The following is a 24,905-nucleotide window of genomic DNA, read 5'->3' on the forward strand; positions in this document are numbered from 1 at the left end:
AATATAGAGGAAAATGGTATTAGGAAAAGGAAGATAAATTATATTTAAGCCAGGAGCGAGGCTAAATAAAAACGTTGATACACAAATATTTGCACAACACTTGATTCTAAGGTAATAGAGGTAAAAGCTGCAGCAACACTCTCAATTTGGTTAGATGAGCACACACCGATACACACTCCTCTTCACTCTACTCCATACATACGACAGCAGTCGTAGCGACAAATACACACACACACACAATCTGACCAGATCCAGATGCACGTCCAGAGACCTGCTAAATGTTGCTTATTTTCACAGAGAAAACAAAATCAACAGAAATGCTAAATTGTTTAATTGAATTTACCGCAGATGCGCTTAAGTTGCTAGTAATTTAGCAAAGCCATCTACTCCTATTCCCCATCTACATACATACTTACAACATGTGTATCTGTAACTTTGTGGCGTCTGTATCTGCATCTGTGTCTGGAGCTGATGGTGATGCTGAAGCTGAAACTCTATTTGCAGCGTAACTTGTAGTTGCCGAGACGTGCCAGACTCTCCAGCACATGGACTTGATTGTCGTCGCAATACAAATAGAGCAGCAACAATGCCACGGCAGCAGCAACGAGGATAACCATGGCACAGTTGCGGTGCAATGAAATGTATCTATAAGTTGCACATCTGTATCCCAATGTGTTAGCAATAGTTTGTATGTTCATATGTATGTGTATTGTAGTGTGTGGCTTCTTCCTGTAACTATGCATTAAATTGAAAACGGCAAAGAAAGTGCTCCACAGACGCCAGTTGCGTTGCCGTTGCTTGGCTCGAAGTTGTTACTTGGTTCTAGATTTCTCCCAGGCCCAATTATGTTGCTGCTGCTGTTCGACGAATATTGTGTTTTGTGTGCATCTCAATGTGCTTTCCTTTCTCAATTGGACAGTTTTGCTATGCGGACTGTCTATCTGTCCAGCTGTCCAGCTGTCCCACAGTCTTTCCCTCTGTCTCTCTCTATTCATTGCTCAATGGAAGACCGATAATGCTGTTGGTATTTAAGATGCCTGCGAGGGTACTACCTCATAAGCTGGATGTCAGAGTTCGTCGCGATTTGCATGCCTGCAAGAGGTTGCACAAGCCTCTTGGCTTTTGTAATGTTAATTAATTTGTGCTTAGATTTTGGGGCCCAGAGCGCGCTTCTATTCTACGGCTATCATTAGTTAAAAGTTAGCTGTCGAAGGCTATGACCATTGAGTGACCAGCGAATGTTGGGCAAGTTGACACCTGAACCGACTTCTGTTTCACTTTTTACCGCTCTGAGTTGGTTCGTTTTCGGTCTGGTTCGAAGGTGGGCTTAAAGATCTTGTTCGAACTGCAACATTTGCCTCATCTGCCGCATCTGCCGCATCTGCCGCATTGTGGCTGGCACCTCGCTCTTTTCTAAGAGCAGAGCCAGCACGAGCCCGCGCGCGTGCGCAGCCGGTAAACTCTCTTACGAGCCAGCCCGAGATCGCTCGGTCTCTCTTTCTTTATGCCACACTCTCTGCAAGCTGCTCTGCGTCTTGACCATTTATGTGCTTTGAGAGTGTGTTTGTCCGTGTTTGCGTTAGCTCTTTTGTTGGAAGCCTCTACTTTTCTTTCGTGGCCAACTTCTTGGACTTTCTTGGCAACATGTTTAAAAGTCTTTTGGAAGCGCCAACTCAACGTTCAGTTCGCTGTGAGCGCTTATAGCGTTTGGTGCGTTTTAACGGAAGAATCAGTGCCTAACGAACCGATCCATTAACCAACCCATTCACCACGAACCCACAAGCGAACAAAAAAACCACAGCCAAGCTGAAACAAACTAAAGGATATAATCCATGCGCATGCGATGCGATTATACATAAAGCTCGTCTACAGACATCAAAAGTTGTGCGTGCAATGAGCCGTGATTCGAATGTGTCACGATTTTAATTAAATCGCCAGTTATTAAAAGAGTTGAAACAAAAACAGTTGCATTGAATTTCATCGAACGTGAACCCCACAACAGAGACACGAACAAACAAACAGCGCGTTGCACGTTGCACGGTGCACGGTCCAAACTTGCATCCACGGCGACATCGACATCCATATTCATATTCAGCGCGCGCGAAATTCTTTCTGTTGTTCCTGTTGCAGCAGGACTGTCCTTGTCGTATTGTTTATGGATTTGTCTGCCTTTCCCATTCATGAATTCCTTCTCCTCTAACACGTAGCAGCGACATCAACAGGTAAGCCTTGCATTCCGCCAGGATAAACTTTGCTTAAAATGTTGTTGGAACAACTAAAGCGACATCAGTCAGTGTCGGGTGTTGGGTGCTGGGGCAAACCAAAGCTCCTGGGCCGCAATCACAGCCATTGCAATGCTAGGGCCAAGCTCTGGCCTGTATCCGTATCCGCATTCACTGACACCTCCACGTCCACACCCACATCCACATCCACATCCGCAGCCAAGTGTCGGCAAAGCGGATTACCATATAAATATTTACAAGCTATAAAATGGTTTCCCTCTATCTTGGATGGGTGTGCTATGATGTCCTTTCATACATAGTCCATAATGGCATTGGCCACCTTAATTGGATGATTTTATCTGATCTGGTATCTGTTGAGACGTTGCTGCTGCCACAGCGACCACACATAAGTGAAAGAATGAAATGAAAACTTGTATTTAATTAAGGAAAAGGAGTGGAAAAGAAATGAGGCAGCGGCAGTGGCAGTCTCCAAGCCAGAACCAAGCCATAGCCAAAACCAAAACCAACCCAAAGTAAGACAAAGCGGGGAGCAACAAGCCCACGGGGCAGGCGCGTAAAAAGTCAACGGCAGCAGCAGCAGCAACAACAAGTGCAGCAAAAACAAGTACCACATACAGATACACACACACACAATTTACACAAACACACATTCAGAGAGGGAGAGAAGAGGGAGAGAGACAGATACCACACACGTGTAACTGGAAACAAGTTAAAATGCCTCGACTACATTTGGTCAAGTTTACATGAAGCAATGGACAGGCCACAGTCCCGAGGCCGAGAACTGTTCTCCGATTCTTGCCCAGAGGCAAGTTGATGTCGAAACGGGCGTTACCCGGTAGAGAGCGAACGGCGGCAATGTGATTTTAATGAACTACTAAAAACTAAACCCCAAACAAACATAAACCGACTTGACTCCCTTCTAGATTGCATTATGACCCCACTTCCCCTGCAACGACAATCAGCAAAAGCAACAGCAACAACGGTGGAAAGCTTGGCAAACAATGCGGCAATCTGTTTTATATTTATGCAAGCATCCTGCCACCATTCCCAATCCCAATCCCACTGCCAGCTGTCCGTCGGTGGACATTATACTCAGCTCTGTCCATGGCCAGTGCCATAGAAAGAGCCAAAGCCTGGTAAGAGACTTAAGCCGACAGCCGCCAGTGCACAAAATGCAGAACACTTTGAGTTACTTTCTAAATAGCATTTTACTCAGTCGCTGTGGCAGTCGCAGTCGCAGTCGCAGTCCCAGTGCCTGCCCCAGCCACTAGCTGGCTGAGATTAGTGCAGTTACTACAGTTGCATCCACATCCACAGTTGCCGTTGTTCTTATTGCGGTTGCTGTTACTGTTGCGGTTAAATAAATAAAGCAGCGTGACTCCAATGGCTCAGTCCCAGCTTTGGTCTCGCAGTCACTCGCAGTCTCAGTCTCACATCCATCTGCGTTCACTTTGGTACTTCTTTGCAAACAAGAGATTCCACGGCAGCAACAATCAGCTGCTGCGGAGCTGAGATGATTTAGAAATTATAGATGCGTTCACTTTGCGTTCCAGCCCACTTCCTTTTGGCCTGGCCCAATTAGTCGTGGTCTCGCCTCCCCTTCCATGAACTACTGCTGCAGGCCGAACCCAACCCAACCCAAATGAGCTCTCAACTGTTCGAGGACTGAGAAGCTGAGAGGCCTCAGCATGACGTTCCGTCTCATCTGACACTTTGGCAATCATAACTTAGCCAAGATTAGCCATGGTCCTGACTATAGCTCCTTCCTTGGCTTGCTCTCTGTCCCTACTTCCTGGCCTAGTGCCAGTATGAGCCAAGACTTGGCTGAGCTCTTGCATAAGCAGCTGATAAACTTGCACGGAGTCAGCTTATGGCGAATGAGCACGCCAGCACCATTAAAAACTGCTGCATTTTAATTAATCAAGTTAACAAACGGAGGCAGTGCAGCAGCATCAGCATCAGCAGCAGCATCAGCATCAGTAGTGGCATCATCTGTCAACAACAATGCGCGCCACAAACTAATTACATGCTTCCCTGTGGTGGAGTGTGGGGGGGAATGAATGTTAGTACTCAGCGGCGAATAGCAAGCATAAGACCAAAATCCAAAACCAAGACTGTGCGGGCGGGCTCTTCGTTGAAAGGTTTGCATACGATGCGGCTGTGTGCAGTGTATGTGCGATTACCAAATTAGATTTCTGTCTAATTATGGCATTGGAACTGCAGCACAACAAAACTCGAAGAAATTGCAACTGAAATGAATAGTCTCGTTGGTGGCAGGCAAAAGTTTGCTCAAACGACGACAAGCAAAACTCTGGCCAAAGTCAGGAGAACTTCGCTTGGCTCTGGCTCCAGCTCCAGCTCTGGCTCTGATTCTGAGGATACAGCACTTAATAATAATTAAATAATTTTCGCCAATTATAGAGCCAGAACACAGCACACGCACACAGCCATATAAATGGGCTTGGCTTAGACACTGCATCTGTATCTTTATTTGCGTCTGTTTCTGTCTCTGTGCCTTTATTTTTTCCCCTTGTTTGCTACTGTGCATGCCAAACTAATAAATAAGATTGCTTTTAATGAAGAAAAAGAAAATTGTTGCTCCAGTTCCAGGCCCAGTGCCACTCTCCGCTAAGATTCAAACTCAGATGTAGATTGTGCTTCGAGCCAGCAAGAAGCCAGCGATTGCAGTTGCAGAACAATGTTTAACTTCGGCCAAAGACAATGCAAATAGCGCTGAATGATCCTCCGCTTCAGTCTGGTTCTCTCCTTTCCTGCTGCTGGATCTAATAATCGTATGCGGGTTCAATTTAATTTGTAATTGAATATGGAAACATTATTCAAATGGAAATTAAACACAAATCTCAGTAATTACTCGGGATAATAGGATTTCTCATTCCCCTCACTCTCGCTTTACATTTCAGGCATTAATTTGGCCCCTAGTTTCAGAAGTTTCATCCAGCAGGCAGCAAGGATGTATGTGCTGCTGCCTTCTGATGCTTGTTACGGAGCAATTTCCCGTGGCAAATTTTGTAGTCACCTGCAGCTTTGCAGGCAATGAAAGTGTGTTCTTGGTCGTCGGTTGCACGGCTTTAGGGTACACACATAGAGACAGGTTAATTTGAAAGCATTTGAAAGTTTTTGACGCTAGTTACCGAGTATTTGGGCTTCGGTTGCAGCCCGGCTGAGTTGGAGTCAGAGTGGGAGTCAACAGCAAAATGCAGAGGCATCCACGTCATGGCCTGACGTTGACTTGTGGTCATATTGCTGGCAATACGAGTACGAGTACCAGTACACCCATTGCACACCCCCGATATGTGGCACATGTCATGGGAAATTTCGGTGAGCCAGTCAGCCAGAGTTGTGCAATCATGGGAGTGAAATATTTTACTTTGTTCATTGCAAATTTATTAATAAACATTTTTCACTGTTGCTCGGCTAACGACACGGCGCGACGGTGAGCCAGACCCCGAGCCCCTTTGCCAGCTTCCCACTTGGCGCTGTGGAATTTTTAATTTAATTTATATATTGGATTGGTCGAGGGGAGCTCGAGTTGCGTGCATTGCCAAGTTCTGCTTCTAGACGGTTTGGCCTTTAACTGGCCCAGAGCTGGCAACGTGACGCTAGACACGAACGGCGAAGGAGCACCATAAACAGAACCAGAGAGGTGGAAGCGGTTGACCCGCCTTTGTTGTCCCATAATAATTTCATTTGTGTGGTACAAGTGGAGATTCGGAATAACTCATGCGCATCTGTGTTAATATTATGGCAGTCTCTGCTGTCGGACTACCGACTACCGAATACCGAATACCACTACCACACTACCGAACGAACCCTTTTCGCAAGCCCAACCCCACCAACGAGCCGGATGACTTTGAACTTTTGACACATTTGGCAGTTGGCTGTCATAGTTTGCCATGGGGTAATAGGTCACTGGGGAATTCATGCTCGGCTGGAACCAAGTCCATCCCTTTTCGGCCGGGAAACAAGAGCTCCTCGGCTACATAAATTCTTTATGCCTCAAATTATGAGACTTGACCCATGGCCCTGCCCAAACAAAAAAACAAACAAAAGCAACCAAACACAAGAAACAAGCAGAAACACAGACAGACAGGCGGACAGATAGACCTGACACACTGACGCCCTGACAGACAGATTGTGTTTTGCATTTTGTAATCGGTGGACAAGACTCGAGATGCTATGCCCCATCTGACCTTCAGTGGGTGTAGCACTTCTGTTAACTGTGTTATTAAGCCTAATTAAGCGGCTTATTCATCTGTCGCACTCATCCCAAGCGTCTGCCCCACAAGCCAGCCCCAGTAACCACAGGCCACATTTCATCATCAGCGCCCATCGAACACACAATCGCTGGTTGAATGCCGCAATTTATTTTGTATCACATTAAGAGGGGGGCGTAGCATAGCATAGCGTATTCATTCCATTGTAAAAATGCTATATAGCTTACAATAATATATTAATAATAACAATACAGTACAACAGAAAATTCGATGAACGTTATTGCGATTTTCTTTATCAGCGTTTATGCAATCACTTTCACAAAATACAAATTGAATTACCATTGCCATGTCCATTTCCATTCGTATCACACGAACAAAAAGGTAAACAATCAGATGGATGGAGGAAGGGAGGGAGGTCGAGGAAAAAAGTATCGGAAAATGTAATTAATCATTGTGCAAATATTATTCGCTCTTGTGCACCCGACTTTAAAGCATTAATTGAGAATTTCATTTGCTACAAGCGGTGCATGTCAGAGATAGCACTCAACTCATCCGGGATGATTAATTTGTTGACCCTTTGAGCGATGCATTTAGTGGCAGGATCCGACGACCTGACCATCGCATTCATGAGTTGGTCAATCAGCACTTAAGAGCTTTTCCGAGCGGCCGCTAACAATATGCTTGCTGCCCTTGCCACTGCCATAATCCATTAGAAAAAGTAGCAAATTATGATTTATTGCACTTTTCCCGAAGAGTGGAAAATTTTCATGAGAGCCACAAAGTGTGCGACCGCTCCAAAGCATGTTCCGTTGAAAGGAGACCCGAGGAGCAGCTTTGGCAGCAGAAGGCCAACGAGGAGAAGGAAAATACGAAGGCGAAGGCGAAGGCGAAGGAGCTGCCGCTGCGGCTCTCATAAAAGGCAACACAAAAAAAAACTCCTAAGTAGCATACGAAAATGTAAAACTCTTGTAATGACGGTAAACACCACCTCTTCGCTCTGCATATTTATGGGTCTGGGAAAAGTTTTTGTTTCGTTTTCGGCTATGGTATAATAAGTATACTTGTATATAGTACACTCCACTACTGCATTGATGATGTCGCTGCATTTGGGGAGGAGGGATCCCCTAACCAATTAGTGCTCCATTTACGAGTCAATTTGACAGACCAAATCTCAGATCTAAGGTCGCCTGAGTCCCAATTATACGCACAAGAAATATGCGTGTTTGTGATCCGTCTCGAGACTTGTGTTTTTTTCCATGCTTAACGAGCACACAATCGGGTCTTGGCCTCTCTGTTTGGACGCATTACTCGTACTCGCAGATAATGGGTTGTCCGAGTATTAGATTGGTACACACCCGCGGCTTACAAAGCCAATGAAGCGTCAGCTGAGCATCGGCTTAGTTAATAACTTTGACCGAAATACCAGAGACCAATAACCGAAAAGTAAGTGTCATTAGCATATATACTTAGCACAAGAACCTGTTTCCCCTGTCACTCTTTGTTGTGTCTGCTGTTAGAGTGCTCAAAGAAAAGAAAAGAAACTAAAAGAAAGGCAGGGAAAAGAAGAGCAGCGCAGCAGCAGCTGTATGGAAATGGGTCAAAAAGTTTCCAATTGATTGAATTTCATTTCAATTAGCACATCCGAAACGATGAGCAATATTGGCATATATGCAATCAACAATTTTATGGATGAGAATCAAGTGCCAGCCTCTCCGCTAGATTGATGTCTCAATTATGGCTGCTCCAAAGCCGTCAAGAATGCAGCTCGAAACGGGCACAAATTGAATGACTTGGCATGCAGAAGGTAAAAAAAAAAGCAGAAACATATATACAGACGGAAACTGAAACATTGGTGGCGATGACTAGCATGGCTTCCATGGCAGCTGGCGAAAGGCGCATAATAAACCATAATGACAAAATTACTATATTTAGTATGCTAAAAATCGGTCAAAGTGTCAGTAGGTTGTCCACCACAGTCCGCCTTCATTAGTAGCCAGCACACAGATAGACAGACACAGGTCTAGGCAGACACAGATCGCTGATGATTTTGCTCTCACTTTGGCCAAAACGCCTGCGCTAAGTAACATGATATTGCAATTTTTGGTATTAACTTCTTTTCACCTGAGCGATGAGTCTGCACCTCTTCTGCCGCCTCTTAGCGACCTCTTCAAGAGCATGTCTAGGCCAGGCATCTGCTTCTGCTTCTGCTTCTGCTTCGGCTTCTGCCGATTTACCGTGCGTGACCAATACATGAAAATCTGCCGTTTCCGCACCTCTCTCCAACGTTTATCATTTCGTCGCTTTGCTTCTCCCTCTAGCTCGGTGAGGAAACTTTCATTTTTGCCGCTGTAGAATATCAATGTACAATGGACATAATAAAAAGCGTATCGAACACATCAATAGGTTATTGGCATATTTGTGCTGGTTTCTGTGGTTGTTGTACTTTACAGCGCTTTGTTTGTTTCCCCATTCATCGTCTGCTCTCGAGTGGGCACAAGCGGCTCAAGTTGATTGCTAGAGCTCCTCTCGACGTCTTGGGTTTCCTCTCGACGTCTTCCTCTGGCGGCTGGTGGCTGGCGACTTCAAATGCCTGCGCTGTGGTGTATATTTTGACGCGCTTTGAGAGACGGTGCTCTTGAGGGCTGTAAGCACCGTAATTAGTAGCAGCTTAGCGGACCGCAAACAATGCAGAAGCCGATCAACATGTGTCGTATTGCATCTGGCTGCATCTCTCAGCCATCGAGAGTTCGTGACGTCGACAAGGGCGGCACTTGGTTCGACTTACACTCAGAACAATAGTAGAGGAGAACTAAAGAGTCGACAGGGTCCCCAAAGTGGCGCACAGGCAAGAGAGCCAATTCGGGAAAGAAAACAAAAATAAACTTGCACAGTATGTTTGTATTTGAGCCGATGAATCAAAGTCACGACCCAAAAGTTTTCACAAGTTCATTATTATTACCCAGTATCTAAAGCTGAACCAGAGATACCGTGGAACTCACAATTTTCTGTCAAATTATAAAAGTAACGTCGCACTTGTTCCGAAAGTAATAGTTTTTAGTACATGCTCGTTTGTCTAAGTGTAGAAAATGTATATCATATTCACCAAATATTCATTTAAATATGTAAAGAACAATTGATGATAACAGCAGAAACTACAGCAGCGTACAATTCATAAGGCTTGGATCGCTCTCCTTCCTTCTTCCGACTGGAGCCAACACCATATTCCCTCCCAAGTTATTTGCGAATGCCAGGTATGCAGACCTGGACACAAAGATACCCACTCACACAGAATTTTGAGATGATTTTTGGTAACGTTATAAAAATTGAAAGCTACGCATTCAGGTGACCTACATTCGCAGCATGCCAGCTCCAGATCCAGCCTCAGCCTCAGCTCCAGCTCCAGTCGTGGCTTCTGGTTTGGCATCAAGTTCATGTTGCTGTTGTTTTCGGTTTATTTTTGGTTTTTGGTTTTTTTTTTTTTTTTTGGCCAGGGGCTTGTTTTGTTCGCTGTCAGGTATTGGAACATGTTGGTCCCCCAAAAACAACGGCATCAACAGTGTCTGGCCGTTTTATTTATGCTTTGGGGCTCTCTTCTTTCATTTTTGGCTTGAAATCAATCTCTCGGCCATGCCGGAGCAACTTAAGTATTTCAATTCGTGTAATTTTGTTGCTTACTTTTTGCGATGCCTTTTTTTGTACACAAGTTGAATTTTAAATAAAAGATTTGACGCTTTCGTTTGCTCCGAAGAATGCCGCAGGCAAATGCGATTTTATTGCCGCCCACCTTTTGTGCCCCGGGCTTTGTTAACGTCATTATTAACTTTTGGTCATTCCTTTATTGAACTTCAATTAGCAACGACCCAGCAGGGCCGCATTTCCGCCGGCACTTCAACCAACTCTACTCCCCACCGATGCTTTCATTCATCTGCCTTCTGCTTTTTTTACATTTTTGGGAAAGTGAAGCAATTAAATTTTAATTGCCATGCCAATGAGGCGACAGCAGACAACGACAGACCATCGATTGGCACGTGCAGCGCCAATTGGCAGGGCCTAATTATGTAAAGCAGCCGCAAAACTAACTTATTCACTGCAAATTACTTATATTCCACTTAATTAATTTACTCACCCCCTTTACACACCCACCCACTCACCTTCAAACCTTTGCAGGTATCCCCCCTGTAGAGATGAATGCGCGGCTAGCGGACTAGACTTATTTGGTGAGTGCTAACACAGAGTTTCATGTTGAATTTTAATAGCTGTCAAATGTAATTAGAATATTGGTTTTATACGGGTGGTCTTTCTGCCTTTCAGTAAGTATTTTTAACACCAACACAATCGGCAGTCGATTCAGTAAATTCATTCATAATAAATTCAAAAGTAAACGCAGAACTTAGATTTTACATATATTTTAAGACAGCTTAATGCAAGACTTATCAAAATAAGAAATATTGTTTAACAATCTACGTATAAAATCAAATAAGTGCATTATAATAATCCAAACAACATTTATCATTTGACTTTAAGATACTTCAACTTGCCCCTTAAAAAGGAAATCTTTTATTTCTGTAACAGCTGTAATTAAGCACAAACATTTGAATAATATTTAGCGGTGCTCTGTGTGATTTTTCAGTTATATCCGTTTAGATTTAGGGAAAAAGGCAGCTGGTGGGGGGATTTGCATAAACCCCCGTGAAGGTTTTTGATACCCGGTACTCGATGAGTAGATAGGGTATATTGTATTTGTGGGCGAAAGTAGATGTACAATCATATATACATATGTAAGGCACAGAAGGAAGCGTTTCCGACCCTATAAAGTCTTGAGCAGCATCAATAGCCGAGTCTATATCTGTCTGTCTGCCTTTCCGTCTGTCTGTCTGTCCGTCTTGTTTGACACCTGCTCCTAAGAAACTATAAGAAATAGAGTCACCAAATGAACACTCATTTGATTTCTACTGAATCAAGTTTGTTTCAAAATTTTGGCCCGCCCACTTCCGAAATTTCATTTATTTTAAAGAAATGAAAAAACTAAAAACGCAATTTCGTAGAGAATGGAAGAGAGAGAATTTTAAATCTTACATTTTTTGATGGTCTGATAGTTATTATATCAGACCATCAAAAAATGTAAAATTTTAAATTCGAAAAATTTCACTATGGCTCAGTATACTGACGGACGCGTACGAAGCGTCTCACAAAAGTTCCTACTCGTTTAAAAGTGCATAGTAACTCTATAGTTTTGCCGCACACTGGTAAACACATATCTGGTTCCAGGGTCCAGGACCCACACACATCCCAACACTAAAATGGATTGAGAGAGAGGGAGACTGCATGCCCCAGTGCATCAGCATGGCTAAATGGGTATGCAGGTTTGACATGTGGAAAAGTGAAATTTATTGCTAATTCAAACTGCCAAAACTTTCAAACATTTTATTGAAAAGCAACGAACACGAGCTCTGCCAACCAAATTATTTCGAATGTCAACGGCGAAATCACACGGGCTGCCAGCTTACGCTTGCTGCCACGAAATGCAAATAAAATCAAACATACAGCGCTCACAGGAACGGCACGGACTTTATAGAGAGTACGAGTATCTGTCCTGCAGCAACATCAATGGCAACAGCAACAACAGCCGCATCTGCAACAACAATCAACAGGGCGAGCTGCCAAATGAAATGTTAGGGAAAATCAAACATTTTTTGCACATTGAGCTTTTAAGCCGCTAAGGGCAACCGGGAGAGCAGGCGAACAGCGGAGCGGGTTCGAGCACATGTCACTCTTCAGATACTCGTACTTTGATGTGCGTCGACCAAAAACAAACACAGTATGGCGGCTGTCATAGCTCTATAGTATAGAGTCTAAACCACTACGTCCATACTCCGCGATACCAAGTTTGTAGAGTTCAACTGTCCATTTGTTTGCATATAAAAACAGCCCGTCGAATTGAAATGTACCAAATGTATTTGTACATAGAGGGTATAAACATATATATGTATGTATATATGTATGTAGAGGATTCTTTCAAATAAGGTCCAGTCTGAGGGCCTGAACCGCAGCGCTTTTCCACTCTCCTGGCTCAACAAACAGGCGGCATCGGAATTCGCGACGTGGGTGGAATGGAGAATGCAATTGGTTAGCTTTAAAATTCAAGTATTGAAGAGAATGTCTACCGTATTTAGTGTTTAAGTAGGTTATTAAAAGGATTATCCTTTTAATACGTCATAATACATCCTTTTATTAAATAATTACATTTTAGAAATCCACGTTTAATTAATGCCAAATGAGGTTTCACACAAAATATACTCTCACGCTTAAGAATAATATTATTATTACCATTACTATTCGAATTATTGTTCCCATTATTATTACCGTTATTTTCTCTCTTCGAAAGTCTACCCATTCAGTCAATATGGCATATTTTTTATCTCAATCAAATAGTTTTTTTCTTATTCAATAATGAAACCGAATTGAACTTCTGGCCGAGTAACAAAAAGTAAATAGCTCTCTGAATATTTTTCTGTATTTCTTTTTTGGGCAAACAATTTCGAATTTGCGTTGAATTCTTTGACGGAAAACTTTTCTGCAGCCGATCGAAAAAATTTAGAAATCCCGACCATTCCATAGACTTTGATTGGATCAGCGGGAGGAAAAAAAGAACAGAGAAACAAAATAGTTAGGAGGCAAAAGTCGAGTATTTGGCACACTCAAGCCGCGTATCCGGGCTAATGAAGCTATTAGGAACGGCTCTGTTATTGACCATTATTGACACTGCTCTGCAGTTGGCTCGGGATTCGTTGGTCCTTTTTGGAGGACGGGAAATGTACGTTTTCCGCATCCAGCTACAACAGTACAAATATTTTTTACTTGATTTGTTCGGCGTCCGTGCCCATTGCCCACCCTGTCCTGCCGGAGTTGGGAACGAGTTTATGCCAGTTGGTTGATTTCTGTAGCATTTCCGTTTTGTTTCATTTTAATTCTCGAACTGCTCTTTGACCATTTTTGATGGCAAGCGCACAAATACACAAATACACAAATACACAGAGGAAAGGAGAAGGGGATAGAGGAGAGTCAAGAGTCGATGGTCGGTCTGGTTCAGAAAATGAAATAAAATGTTTGACTATTGGCGGAAGTGCGCCATAAGTTTATTTCTTGTGCGCCATTTTGTTTACATATTTCTGTGACTGTGTGTGTGTGTGTGTGTGAGTGCTGCAAGCTCTTGGCAGAGGCCGATTGCTTTTAGTTTTGGCCCTGTGTTAGTGTGTGTGGCTTATTGGCCTTTATGCGCCATAATGTAACGGAAATTGTCCAAGTTTTTAAAGGCATAAATATTTAAGTCCCCCGCTGCTGTGCTGCGAAACTGTTGCTGCCCCTAGCTAAATGTTCAATTTACTGCCCCCTAGTTCCAGCTCCGCTTGCAGCTGTAAGCATGTACTACTGCAAGTACATGTACGTATGTTTTTGTAGCCATAGCAGCTGCTGGCAGCCATTAATATTTTTCAACTATTTGCATAAATTAATGCGCGCACACAAAATGTTGCCAAAATATTACCCAGTGCTCTCTGCTCGTTGGTCCTTGACTGTTCCTCCTACTGCTGCAGCAACTTATGGTCCTGCTTCTCCCACCCTTCAACTCTTACGAGTGCAAGTCTTATACACAAACAGACATATGTACATACATACGTATGTACATACGTGCATACGTACGTCGCCAGGGGCGTGGCATGTGGGTCAGATAAACTCGGCTCAGAAGTGCTTCTGGCTTAAAGAGACTTTTAACAGCGATTTAAAGCGCCTTTGTTTGAATTTGAGTTTCGCATGCGCCAAAGTTTTTGCATACGAATTTGAAATGAAATTTCATATCGGCCGCTGGCATATTATACCTAAATATGTACATACAAGCATGCAAATGTACAAATGTTTGTGTGTCCACAATATTCCGTCGAAAGCTTATCTATTCTGGCACATGATGGGAATCCTTACAGCAGGGCGTTAATTCACAATTACATATATATGTATGTATGTATGTTAGTACATACATGTGCTTAAAGGGGGGGAAAGGTAAGTGCAGCTGCTGCTACAGCATTTTGATGCAACCCCAAAATGCATAATTTGCTCGACCAGGCATGAGAAACCTTCTTGGAAGTGGGTGCGGTGCCCAGAAGAGCACATAAATATGAAATTACTGTAATCCCATTTACACTGAGCTCAATCTAATTCCTATTTGTATATCTGACAAAGCATAAAGGCGACCTCTAGCAACTCCACCATTGACTTTTCCCACTCACATCTAGAAATTTGAATTTCTAATTTCTAGTCAAAATTTTCACCCGCTGCATCTAAATTTTCCCCACTGTTTCATGAGAGTCGCCTAGTGTGGCTGGGACTGGGGTTGTGGCTGGGGTTGGTAATGGGGCTGGGGCTGAATGGTAATTGAGTTTTTAGTAGCTGTTAGCGGTCCCACACCAACTCTTTGCGCCACTTAATGGCAAAGATGCACATATAGGGCAACATCAAACACCAGCGCATTGTTGTTCAAATTAACTATGTGCCTGTGAAGTAAATGTGTGTGTGTGTGTGCACACAGATCCACGCGAAGTACGCAGTGAAGTACGTGCAACGCTGCGTAACCCCGAAAATCACGTTTGCCAGGCACTGAAATGCAAGTTGAAGTTCCATGCCACAGACAGCAGGAGCAGCAGCAGCAGCAGCAGCAGCAGCAGCAACGCGTTGCAACGTGAGAGGCAGCGACAACCAAATCAAATTTGCACCAAAAACCAAAGGTAAACTTTGAGCGCTACTGGCGACCACACGCACATACATAAAAAGATCCACACAGCTTCACGCGTATGTACGTGCATATGTATGTATGTATTGCATGTAGTAATAGCAAACACATACAGACACACAAATTCGCACGTCGCTTATTTGGTAATTTGCGTGAGTGCGAAAATGCATTGCGTGTTTGCCTAACCTGTGTGTTAGTGTGCTGGTGTGTGTGTATTTCCTGCTGCAAAGTTCATAAACTTGAACACACACCTGAGGCCACAAGCCTACGAGGGGGACACACCCACTGGCACAGGCACAGGCACAGGCACAGACCGCTGCGATAGCGCCTTAATTGAGTTATCCAGACATTTTTGGCAGCAAACTTTAAGCCCAAGTGCGGTCAGAATACTAGTTTGCCCAAGTTCCTGTCTGTGGCACAATAAATTCGCATAATAAATGGGCCACCGTTTAACTGTGTCAACAGCAGCCGGGCCCTGCATCTCAGTCTTGGCCTGAGAGGCTGTGAGGAGTGCAGCAGCGGCAAAAGTGTAGCAGCAAAAACTCAAAATGACGGCACCAGCACCTGCACCTGCTCTGGCTATGTGTACATAGCTCCAGCTACGAATTCTCATCCATACAAAATGGTAAACAGCAGGCTAATGTCCAAAAAGATGCGCCACAGTGGCCAAGACGCAACCCTGGGTAGAGGAGGTGCCGTGGTGAGGCTGAGGGCCCTGCTGTTGACGTTGTCATTGCGACGCCAGCAACAGCCGAGCGAACGGCGGAAATTATGCAAAATAGGAAAAGCAGCTTTGCCGAAACTGAAACTCAGCTGCAGGCACTAAATTATGGTCTCCAGCAAAGCACTCGACTAAAAGGCCATGTCAATGCAGGTCAGCTCCGGAAGCACGATAAAAAGCGAAGAATGAAGGTCGCTGAAAAAGGCTTGATCTGCAAAAGGCTTCAGAGATGATGGACAACTTTATTTAAGATTTATTTTAGGACTTCGTTCATGAATATCAGGTTTATATTTCTGACAGGAAATTGGGTTCTACCTTTGGCAGCTCAGCTGCGTGGCTGCTCTACTTAGCCAAGCAAACCAATCACACCTATCTTGTTGTCCTCTCGGGAATGGACTGTGCATGCGAGTATGTCCAGGCCACAAATCTTCATAACTGTCCGCACATTTTGGCATCGTTACTTTGACCGCATATCTGTGACACAGAAGAACGGGGCACAAAAAACTTCCTCTGGGTATTTGTCAACACAGTTTGTCCCTGCTTCTGCCTCTGTCCCTGTCCCTGTAACTGAACCGGAGATAGAACCGGCGTCTGAGGCAGCAGCGCCAGTTCTGACAGCAAATAAAATCTTATCTGAGGCGCACGCGTTTAACTGCCATTGTCAGAGCCCAGTCCCAGTCCCACTTTAAGTCCCCGCTCCAACTCCAACTCCACCTTCAGCTGCCAGGGCTGCAGATAGGTGGCTAACTGATTCACATGAAAAATGGTCGCACATAAGAGTATATATATAGTTTGCGCCTTTGGCTTCAAAGCTGCTGACTGTTCACACGCTAGGTAGCCAGAACAGAGACCAGAGCAGGAAGGTCATTTGCATGCGTTTGTTTGCAGTCTTGATAGCGCATACGGCATACGGCATACGGCAACCAGCAAACACCAACCCGCAGCTATCTTTCGCTTTATCCTGCCGTGGATGAGGATGTGGTTTGGTGTGCAGGTGTGCTGGTGTGCTGGTGTGCAGGTGTAGAGGCAGGCATCCCCGCCCGACTCATTTGGATGTGTAGCAAGTTTTGTAGTACCAAGAGATGATGCTGGGTCTGAGAGTGGATGCCTCTGGTTGTTGCCTAGCCATCGTTGGTGAATTTAAAATGCAATTAAATAATAGATTTAGCTCAACTCGGGCATGGCCTCATGTAATGCGAGCAACTCGATTATGATAAGCCCCACCGACTGGGGTTAATTAACATGACTAATGCACTGGAAGTGGCTGACTCACTAGTCATCAGTCGTCGGTCTAGTCTCTGTTCCTTTGAAGACCAGTTGAAGACCTAGCAATTACGCCCAGCTGATAAAGCTTCGGGGAAATGGTGCAAGTCATGGCTCAAAAGGACACGGATATCCCATAACATGGGAAGCGAGTGTGTGGTCCATCGCCATTCTCAGAATGACTGGACAGAACTAAAAAAGCATTGCCCTTGGGCAAGGGAATAAAGCACTCAAACTCAAACTCACACTCACACACACACTCACATACAGCAAAGGCAGCCTAATCCTTTCACACACATCCCCACACACACGCTCAGATTGCAGGACAGCGGCCTCTAACACTCGGACCAAAGAAACGCAGTTGGGCATGAAAGGATACGACGCCCTTTATGTATTGCTCGGCAAAAGGATTTTGTGCACCTTTCAAGGTCCCTTTTTTACAGTTTGTTGACTGTAAAGTCCAGGAATGAATGAATGCTTGAATGCCTTATGATTGAATGTGCCTGTGTGTATTATGGTGGCAGGGGGGAAGGACTGTGGGGATCCGTATCTGCCTCTCCAGCAGCAGCCCAAGAATCGTCATACTAATCAGCCGATGCCAGAGGCCAGACTAGAGGGGAATAAATTGAAAAATTTGCTGTTTTGCTAAAATGTGTTCGAAATCAAAGTGTTTGCAGGAAGATTCCTTTTACGTTTTTCTCCCTGCCCACAGCGGGGGTCAGTCCTTTTGCTTTTGCATTCCATATGCCACAGACCGGGACGGAATGGAATCGAAGTGGTCAAGCGCAAAAGGTCGTCCATGTGGAAGTCAAAGGCGTAGCGGCATTAAGGACACGCTTGTTAGTAACCAAATTTGGCAGAGTCCACTGCCTCGAGTATTCACAGTGTCAAAGAAGGAAAACAAAATATTGCTGATGCTTCCGAATGTTGTCAATGATAATTACTTTAAGTGTGTGCAGTTCATGGTGCCGAATATTGAGAGCATCTTTTTTGGTTGTCAGCTTAAATCATAATCCGATTACCTGGAGTTGGCTCCGAGTAACACGATGTTTTCAATTAATATAGAAGAAATACAACAAATTATTGACAAGTTATTTTCGACTTTCCAAGTAAACATACCTAACAATCATTTAAATCTTCAGTTCTTGCATTATGTACATCATGTATAAGCCCGGATACAGGGTAACCGGTAGTCATAATGCAGCCTTTAGCTTTCCCACTTAATACCATAAATATACGAACTGAAATTAAAAATATGATAATGGCCAGCAATAGCATAAGAGATTAAGCGGTGCGTTGGTTCTCTTCTGTTTCTCTCACATTAAACCTTTATCAATGCGAGTGCGAATGAAATGGATACGCCACCGCGTATCATAATATATGGTATAAATCAGGCTGCAGTCAGGTCCACAAAGCAGGAGGCAGCCAGGCAGCCAGGCAGCCAGGTCTCCCCAAGTGTTTTACTTAATTAAAGCGATATATGAATGCTTTAAAGCATTCGTATTTCACGCAACAAGCAGTTGTTGCCACCTAATTAATGAAAATTATGATATGGTTGCACATCGTCTGGCACTTCGCCCAATCTCCTCCAGCAGCAGCCCGGTGCGGTATGCCGTCCAGGACAAATGCAAATGCGATTCGTGTCGTGCACGCGCCATTTGATAAATTGCCCCAATCAGAAACTTGTATGCCACGTAAAGCGTTGCTAACAAGTTTCCCCATGCCAATGTCACTGCCACTGCCACTGGTGCTGGTGCTGCAAGATGCATTTACAAATCACGTATACGCCACGTTAGGGCTTTTCGAAGTTTTTGCTAATTAATGTCAAAGAGTTATATATTAAAAGTCTGCAGTGAGGTCCCCGTCCACGTGTCTTAATCCCGCACACGCCGGAGCCAACGCCGACGCACACGCCCACGACCTGGCCTCATAACTTTGACAGTTGCCCCAGCTGCAGCCGGAACGTGTCCGGACTCTGGACTCTGGCAAGCTATCGAAATCACAGCAGCGATGACAGTGGCAGGAAGATCTAACGCTTCGATGGGCAACACGTGCAAAGTCAAACAATGCGACTAGAAGCATTTATTGTTACAGCGAACAAACTTGAGAAACTATAAAGCCAACTTAGAGCATCTTCGCCCAGGGCCCTGGATTTATTTATGTTGAAGTGTTGTGCCCCAGTTCGGTGTCAGTTGCAGACATGCTACGGATACCGGCTCCGTCCTGTCCTGTTCTGTCCTTCATAAATATGAAGTCCACCTACACCTCCTACACACAGAGGAGTCTTCAGCATCGGATCTGGGAGGGGACGAAACAATAATGCTCGTAGAACCAGCGAAAGAATAGACAGGCAGATAAGAGCCAGAAAGCCAGCTAAAAAAGTTTCATAGCCAAATGAAGATTGGCATAGAGATATGCACGTGATTGGAATGTAATGCCGAAAATTATATCGAACTCCTGTGGCGTGCACAATCTTTGCCCAAAACAATATATGTCATCCACACACACTAACACACGCACTGACAGGGGGATTCACACTCACACATGCATACATACTCACACATCCGGAAGTAGCTGGGCCAGAACAACCGAAAGGCGGCAGGCAGCGGCACAAGTTCACGTGGCGAATAAATGGCCAAAGAATTGAGTGAGTCCCATAGAGCAGCAGCGAGCGGCACTGGTAGCGGAAAATAAAATGCACATTAGCCAGGCCAGAGGCGCTCAACTGCCAGAAGCAGCAGCAGCGGGAGAAACAGTGCCGGACATGGCTAAGAGGAAGGAAATTGTTACGTCGACCGAGGTGGAAAAGCAGCCCAAGCAGGCAAAGCAGGACCAAAAGCCAAAGTGAATGCGGGTGTTGTGAAAGAAAAGCGCAAATCGAAATAAATAAATAAAATCAAATGTGCTGTGCACAAGAAATGTTCCAGTCCCTGGTCCCTGGTCCCTGGTCCTTGGTCCCGGCCTCGACCCGGTTAGGTAAATGGCAAGGGCAGCTACTGGGGAGCTCTGAAATAACATCTTATGAGCGTCTGGAGGTTATGTACATACATACATACACACATACATATATACGCAGCGTACGTAACGAAAACGGAAACAGAGCGATAAACTTTTGTTAGTGTAGCCCATGCCAATCCACACTAAGGGACCGACCGCGAGAGCGTAAAAGTGCGAAAGTGCGAGCACGGGAGAGCTCTGCAACTGCCACAGAAAGACAAAAGCAAAGCGCGTCCAAAAGGAGGTACGGTGTAAATGGTCGGCCAAGCCTCGCATTGGCTCGCTCAGTGCAGCTCTCGCTGCCCAAACACACACCCAAACAACAACAGAAAGGAGCAGAACGAAACTCAATTCAGATTCAACAGATTGCCTGTGGTGTCCTGTACTGAACTGAAATCTCTATGAGGACACTCTGCCTTGTGCAATTTAAAGTAGACGGCGACCCTGATTAAGTGGTCGCTGCTGTAATGCAATTTGCTTTAATTTCCTTGGAGCAAACGAAGACTGATTGGGCGCCAGTGTGCGTTTCGCTCTGTGTGTGTTTCGAACAGTAAATCCAATAAAGAATCAATGGCTAACAAGCAAAAAACAAACCGAAATAAGTTTTGGTGGCCTTGGTGGAAAATCTTAATTTTCCACAACACACAAGACGTGACACATTGCTCTAACCAGAGCACTCGCACCAGCCTCAGCAACCTGGCAACATGGCAAACTCTGCACAACTTTCTAGAGGCAACTGAGTGGGTGTGTGTGTCTGGTTGCGTGAGTGGGTCATTTGATGGCCGTTTGTCTACATGGTTTTTATTTCTTGTTGATTCTGTAGCCTTAAAACCAATTTCGTCTGTATTTTCGTCACACGCCACTTGGCAAATAAATATCCAAGTTGTAGGTAGTTCCTTCCTTTCTGGAGACCAACAGTTAATTCTCGGTCTCGGATAGCCAATATTTATTTTGCGGTTAAGGTGCCGCCGAACCACTCCGACATAAGCAAGCATGCCCAAAAAGGTGTATTTTCTGGTAATTAAAATGACATTGGGGACCAATTAGTCCATCAGTAGGAGAGACCAAATAGCAGCATAACCATAGCAATGGAAATTCTTCAATACACAGCAAGGAGCTGGGATCAACCAATGCATTGCAATCATTGCAATGATAGGAATTCGCGAGAACATAAAAAATATTTCAGCAGTATGATAGTATTTTATTAATTTATCCGCTTTGTAGTCGAGTACAGGTGCATGTCCTGTACGAAGGACCTGCCAGACACGTCCTAAATACACTTTTGTCGTTTGATTTATAGTTGGACCGAAACTTTTGGCAGCCCGCAAAAAGTATTTTGCATGTGTTGCGATCCCTTTCTCTGTGTCCATGTAAATGTTCCAGTGATTTGTTTAAACAAACGTCCAGTTTTGTCTGGGTGTGTGTGTGTGTGTGTGTGGAGCAATTTGGCTTCGCTCCGTGTTTCGTTTGCATTCGTGCGCTTGTCTCTAGAGCTGTCAGGTCCAATCTTGAACCAAACGGAACCTGAACCCGGATCGCACTTCTTCTAGTGTTTGCCCCTCTTTGTGTCCTTGTGGGTGTGTTTGTGTGTGTTCCCTGTATGTGTGCCTGTCGTCGTCCACTTGTCATGTCACTCTGCATCATTGTCGGTCCAGACAATGGCATGCCCGACCAATCTGCTCTCCTCCCTAACAACCTGGCAGCATCCCATTCCCCTTCCCATCTACATCCCGTCGCAAGCACTCGAGGGGAAAGCTACTTTTCACCCACTGCATTTCATTTACATTTCAATGGCGGTGTAGAAGAGAAGGACGAACCTTTTCTGTTGCCTTTTACAGGACAGGACGGACACCGCTGACAATCGTAATTTACCGTTACAAATCAATGGCCCAGTTATGGATCTAACGAGTCCCCGACGCGTCGGTGGGTGGGAGTTTGATACATTTGAAAGATACATTACTTAAATATACTGAAATATTTTACGAACAATTTATGTTAATTTTGTTGTTCGTTTTCCTCTACTCGCAGGCCACAGTTTAGCCATAAAATAGGCGGACCAAAGAGAGGGAAATTATAAAAGAAACGATAGTTTTTGGGACCGAAGTTTGGCATACCCTTACAGTGCGGCACTCATTCAAGAACAAATATACTTTTATTTTGACCGGTCCCTTCCAAGCCTAGAGCCCCTCTACAGGCAGATATTACCCATCCGATCGAAACTAAGGGAATGGGGTTCACAGAAGAAAATCTACATGATTATATTATATCGACAATATATCCATGTAGCTCTGACTTCTTTGCTCTATTAGGGTATGGCCACAAATACCACAACAAGTGGAAAAGCGAGGAGCATATTTTCATGGAACGACTTGTATATATATGCGCGATTTTTTCTACATTGACCGGTAATCGTTTAGCTATCTGAACAGACACATATAAGCATGCACGAGTACAAGTGCGAGTATCCTTGGGTTTGTACGTGATGTGGCAAAGTTTTTCGGGTTCAGAAAGCGAGCAATAACTGGGGAGTTGTGGGGTGGAAGATTGGATGTGGCATGTGTGTTGTGGGTGGTGCGTGTGTGCTAACATTTTGACAGGCAGGACTTAAAGTTGTCAGAGCACTCTTTAGCCATTCTCTGACAGCCCGGCTGGGTGCTGCATGGTGGATCCTGGATGCTGGATTCTGTTGGCTATTGTGCTTATTAACATATTGTTTGTTATTTTCCCTCATGTCGCGCCATTGACAATTCATTTGTGTTATCACACGCACACATACGTAAAGGGCTTAGTGACATAACAAAACCCCGGGGAAACTGACAGAATTGTTGAGGGAAGTATTTGCACAGATTTCTGATGCTGATAGCAAGTGACAGCCAACAACAACGTAAAGCCATCAATGAATACAACAACGAATCTAAGTTTAAAATGAGCCACACTTCCCATAGACCTTTTCTCCATCTGGACAGATACAGGCATGGAGAACAATTTTCACTTCATCCCACTCCAAACACCTGGAATATACGAAGAACCTGGAATTTAATTTTAGTAATTTAAGCAATTTTGAGAATTCTAAATAATAATATAATAGAGCAGGAACTATCCCCATGTTCAATCTCTCGCTTAGAATGGAGGCAGAAAACCAGGAACCTAACCACCTAGTGTGACGACTGCACTTTCTCGAGCGGCACTAGCTGCCAAGTAATCCCTCAGCATGCAGTCTGGTGTCTTCCAATCGGAGCCAACACACTATTGTTTCCCGTGGTAAATGCATTAATTATATGAACAGAGATTTATCTCCGCTTGTCTATTCCTTTGTGCTCGTTTCCGTAGGGCTGCCTAAGAGTCTTATAATCGCAAAGTATAACCCATATTCTGGTGTAAGCCACCTCAGATTTCTGCAAGATAGAATCCAGCAGCTGCTCTCACTACCCCACAGCCCACCCACGCACACACATGCAGCTGCACCCACCCTGCTTGTGCCCAAATTGCCAGCCACTTAGCCAAAGGCATGCCTTACTGCAAAGACGTTGCCACCAATGGCATTAGCTCTTCTCTCGCTGCTACCCTACCTACCCCGCTTGGTCCGATGCGGCACTCATGTGGCAGCTCGTTATTATTAGCATAATTACAGGCGTATTAGCGTAGCGAGCTTCAGGTGCCTGGCAATTTACCTGCCCGTTTATGACACGGCCTAAAAGTGTGCCACATGCTGAGATGCAACGCTGGCAGCGCTGCCCTTTAAAGTCGTCCTTAAAGCAGACCTTGGCTTTATGCAAATGGCATTCCCTTTTCTTGCTCCCTCTCGCTCGTTCTCTTTGCCATATACTCGTACTGTTCATTAACATGGCATTAATTAGTTTTTCATTTCACTTTACTTTGCAGCTTTCGCTTGATGTTCACGCAACAGACGCGTCACGACTTGCCGCATTAGACGGCAACCCGACAGCAGGACCCTTTCTGCTCTCTGGCCCGCGAAGGACAGCCAACCAATTTTTAGATAAGTCCGAAGCTAAAATAAAAATAAACGCCCTGAACAGGGAGTCAAGAGAAGAGCACAGGCGAAGGATCAGCAGAAGGACGACAATGCGTTTCGAGCGCATTTTACCGCTGCTTTGGCTCTGGGCCTGGACCTGCCTGGGGCCGGCCACAGCCTATCCAAACACGCAGCAACAGCAACAACACCAGAAGCAACAACAGCCGCTGGTCACCTATTCGACCACCTCAACCACATCATCCAGCCAAAGCAATGGTCGTGCTTCTGGACCACTCCTTCAACCCGCCTTTGTGTATGACGCGGCCATGCCCCAGCAGGACGAGACATCCCACTCCCAGCCAAAGACAGAGGCATCGCCATCAAAGAAAGTCATCGGTTCCAGGTGAGTACACACACTGGTTTTTGTTGGCATTCGCGATTTTAGCTGCTATTGCGTCAGGGACAATGGTCAGTGGATGAATGGATGGATGGATGGGGGGATGGGGGAATGGAGAATATAAGGAATATTTTCATTTGCCTCTTTGTTTCCCACGCCCACTTGTACTTGGCCATTGTTGCGCCCGTTTCAACCCGTAGTTACTGTTGCTAGGGAAAATCTTTTGTTTGCACAGCTTTTTGCCATTTTTGCCACTAATTGAAATAGAATTTTCCTGCTTTTCTGTTGTTGCTCCCA

The 24,905-nt window shown here is 44.7% G+C and overlaps 1 protein-coding gene across 2 annotated transcripts in view; it reads left to right on the plus strand.

The window, feature by feature from the left end:
• Positions 1-1,678: 1,678 nt before the first annotated feature.
• The window catches only part of LOC117587009 (mucin-5AC), a 31,832-nt gene continuing 8,605 nt past the window's right edge, over positions 1,679-24,905 (plus strand). For both annotated transcript variants that reach the window (XM_034277422.1, XM_034277430.1), the window contains exons 1-3: positions 1,679-2,222; positions 10,646-10,695; positions 24,121-24,614. In XM_034277422.1, the coding sequence (XP_034133313.1) occupies positions 24,322-24,614 (293 nt within the window). In that variant the 5' untranslated portion in view covers positions 1,679-2,222; positions 10,646-10,695; positions 24,121-24,321. The remainder of the gene's footprint in view (positions 2,223-10,645; positions 10,696-24,120; positions 24,615-24,905) is intronic.

The sequence above is a fragment of the Drosophila guanche genome, unplaced genomic scaffold (genome assembly GCF_900245975.1).
Source record: "Drosophila guanche unplaced genomic scaffold, DGUA_6, whole genome shotgun sequence".
Lineage (NCBI taxonomy): Eukaryota > Metazoa > Arthropoda > Insecta > Diptera > Drosophilidae > Drosophila > Drosophila guanche.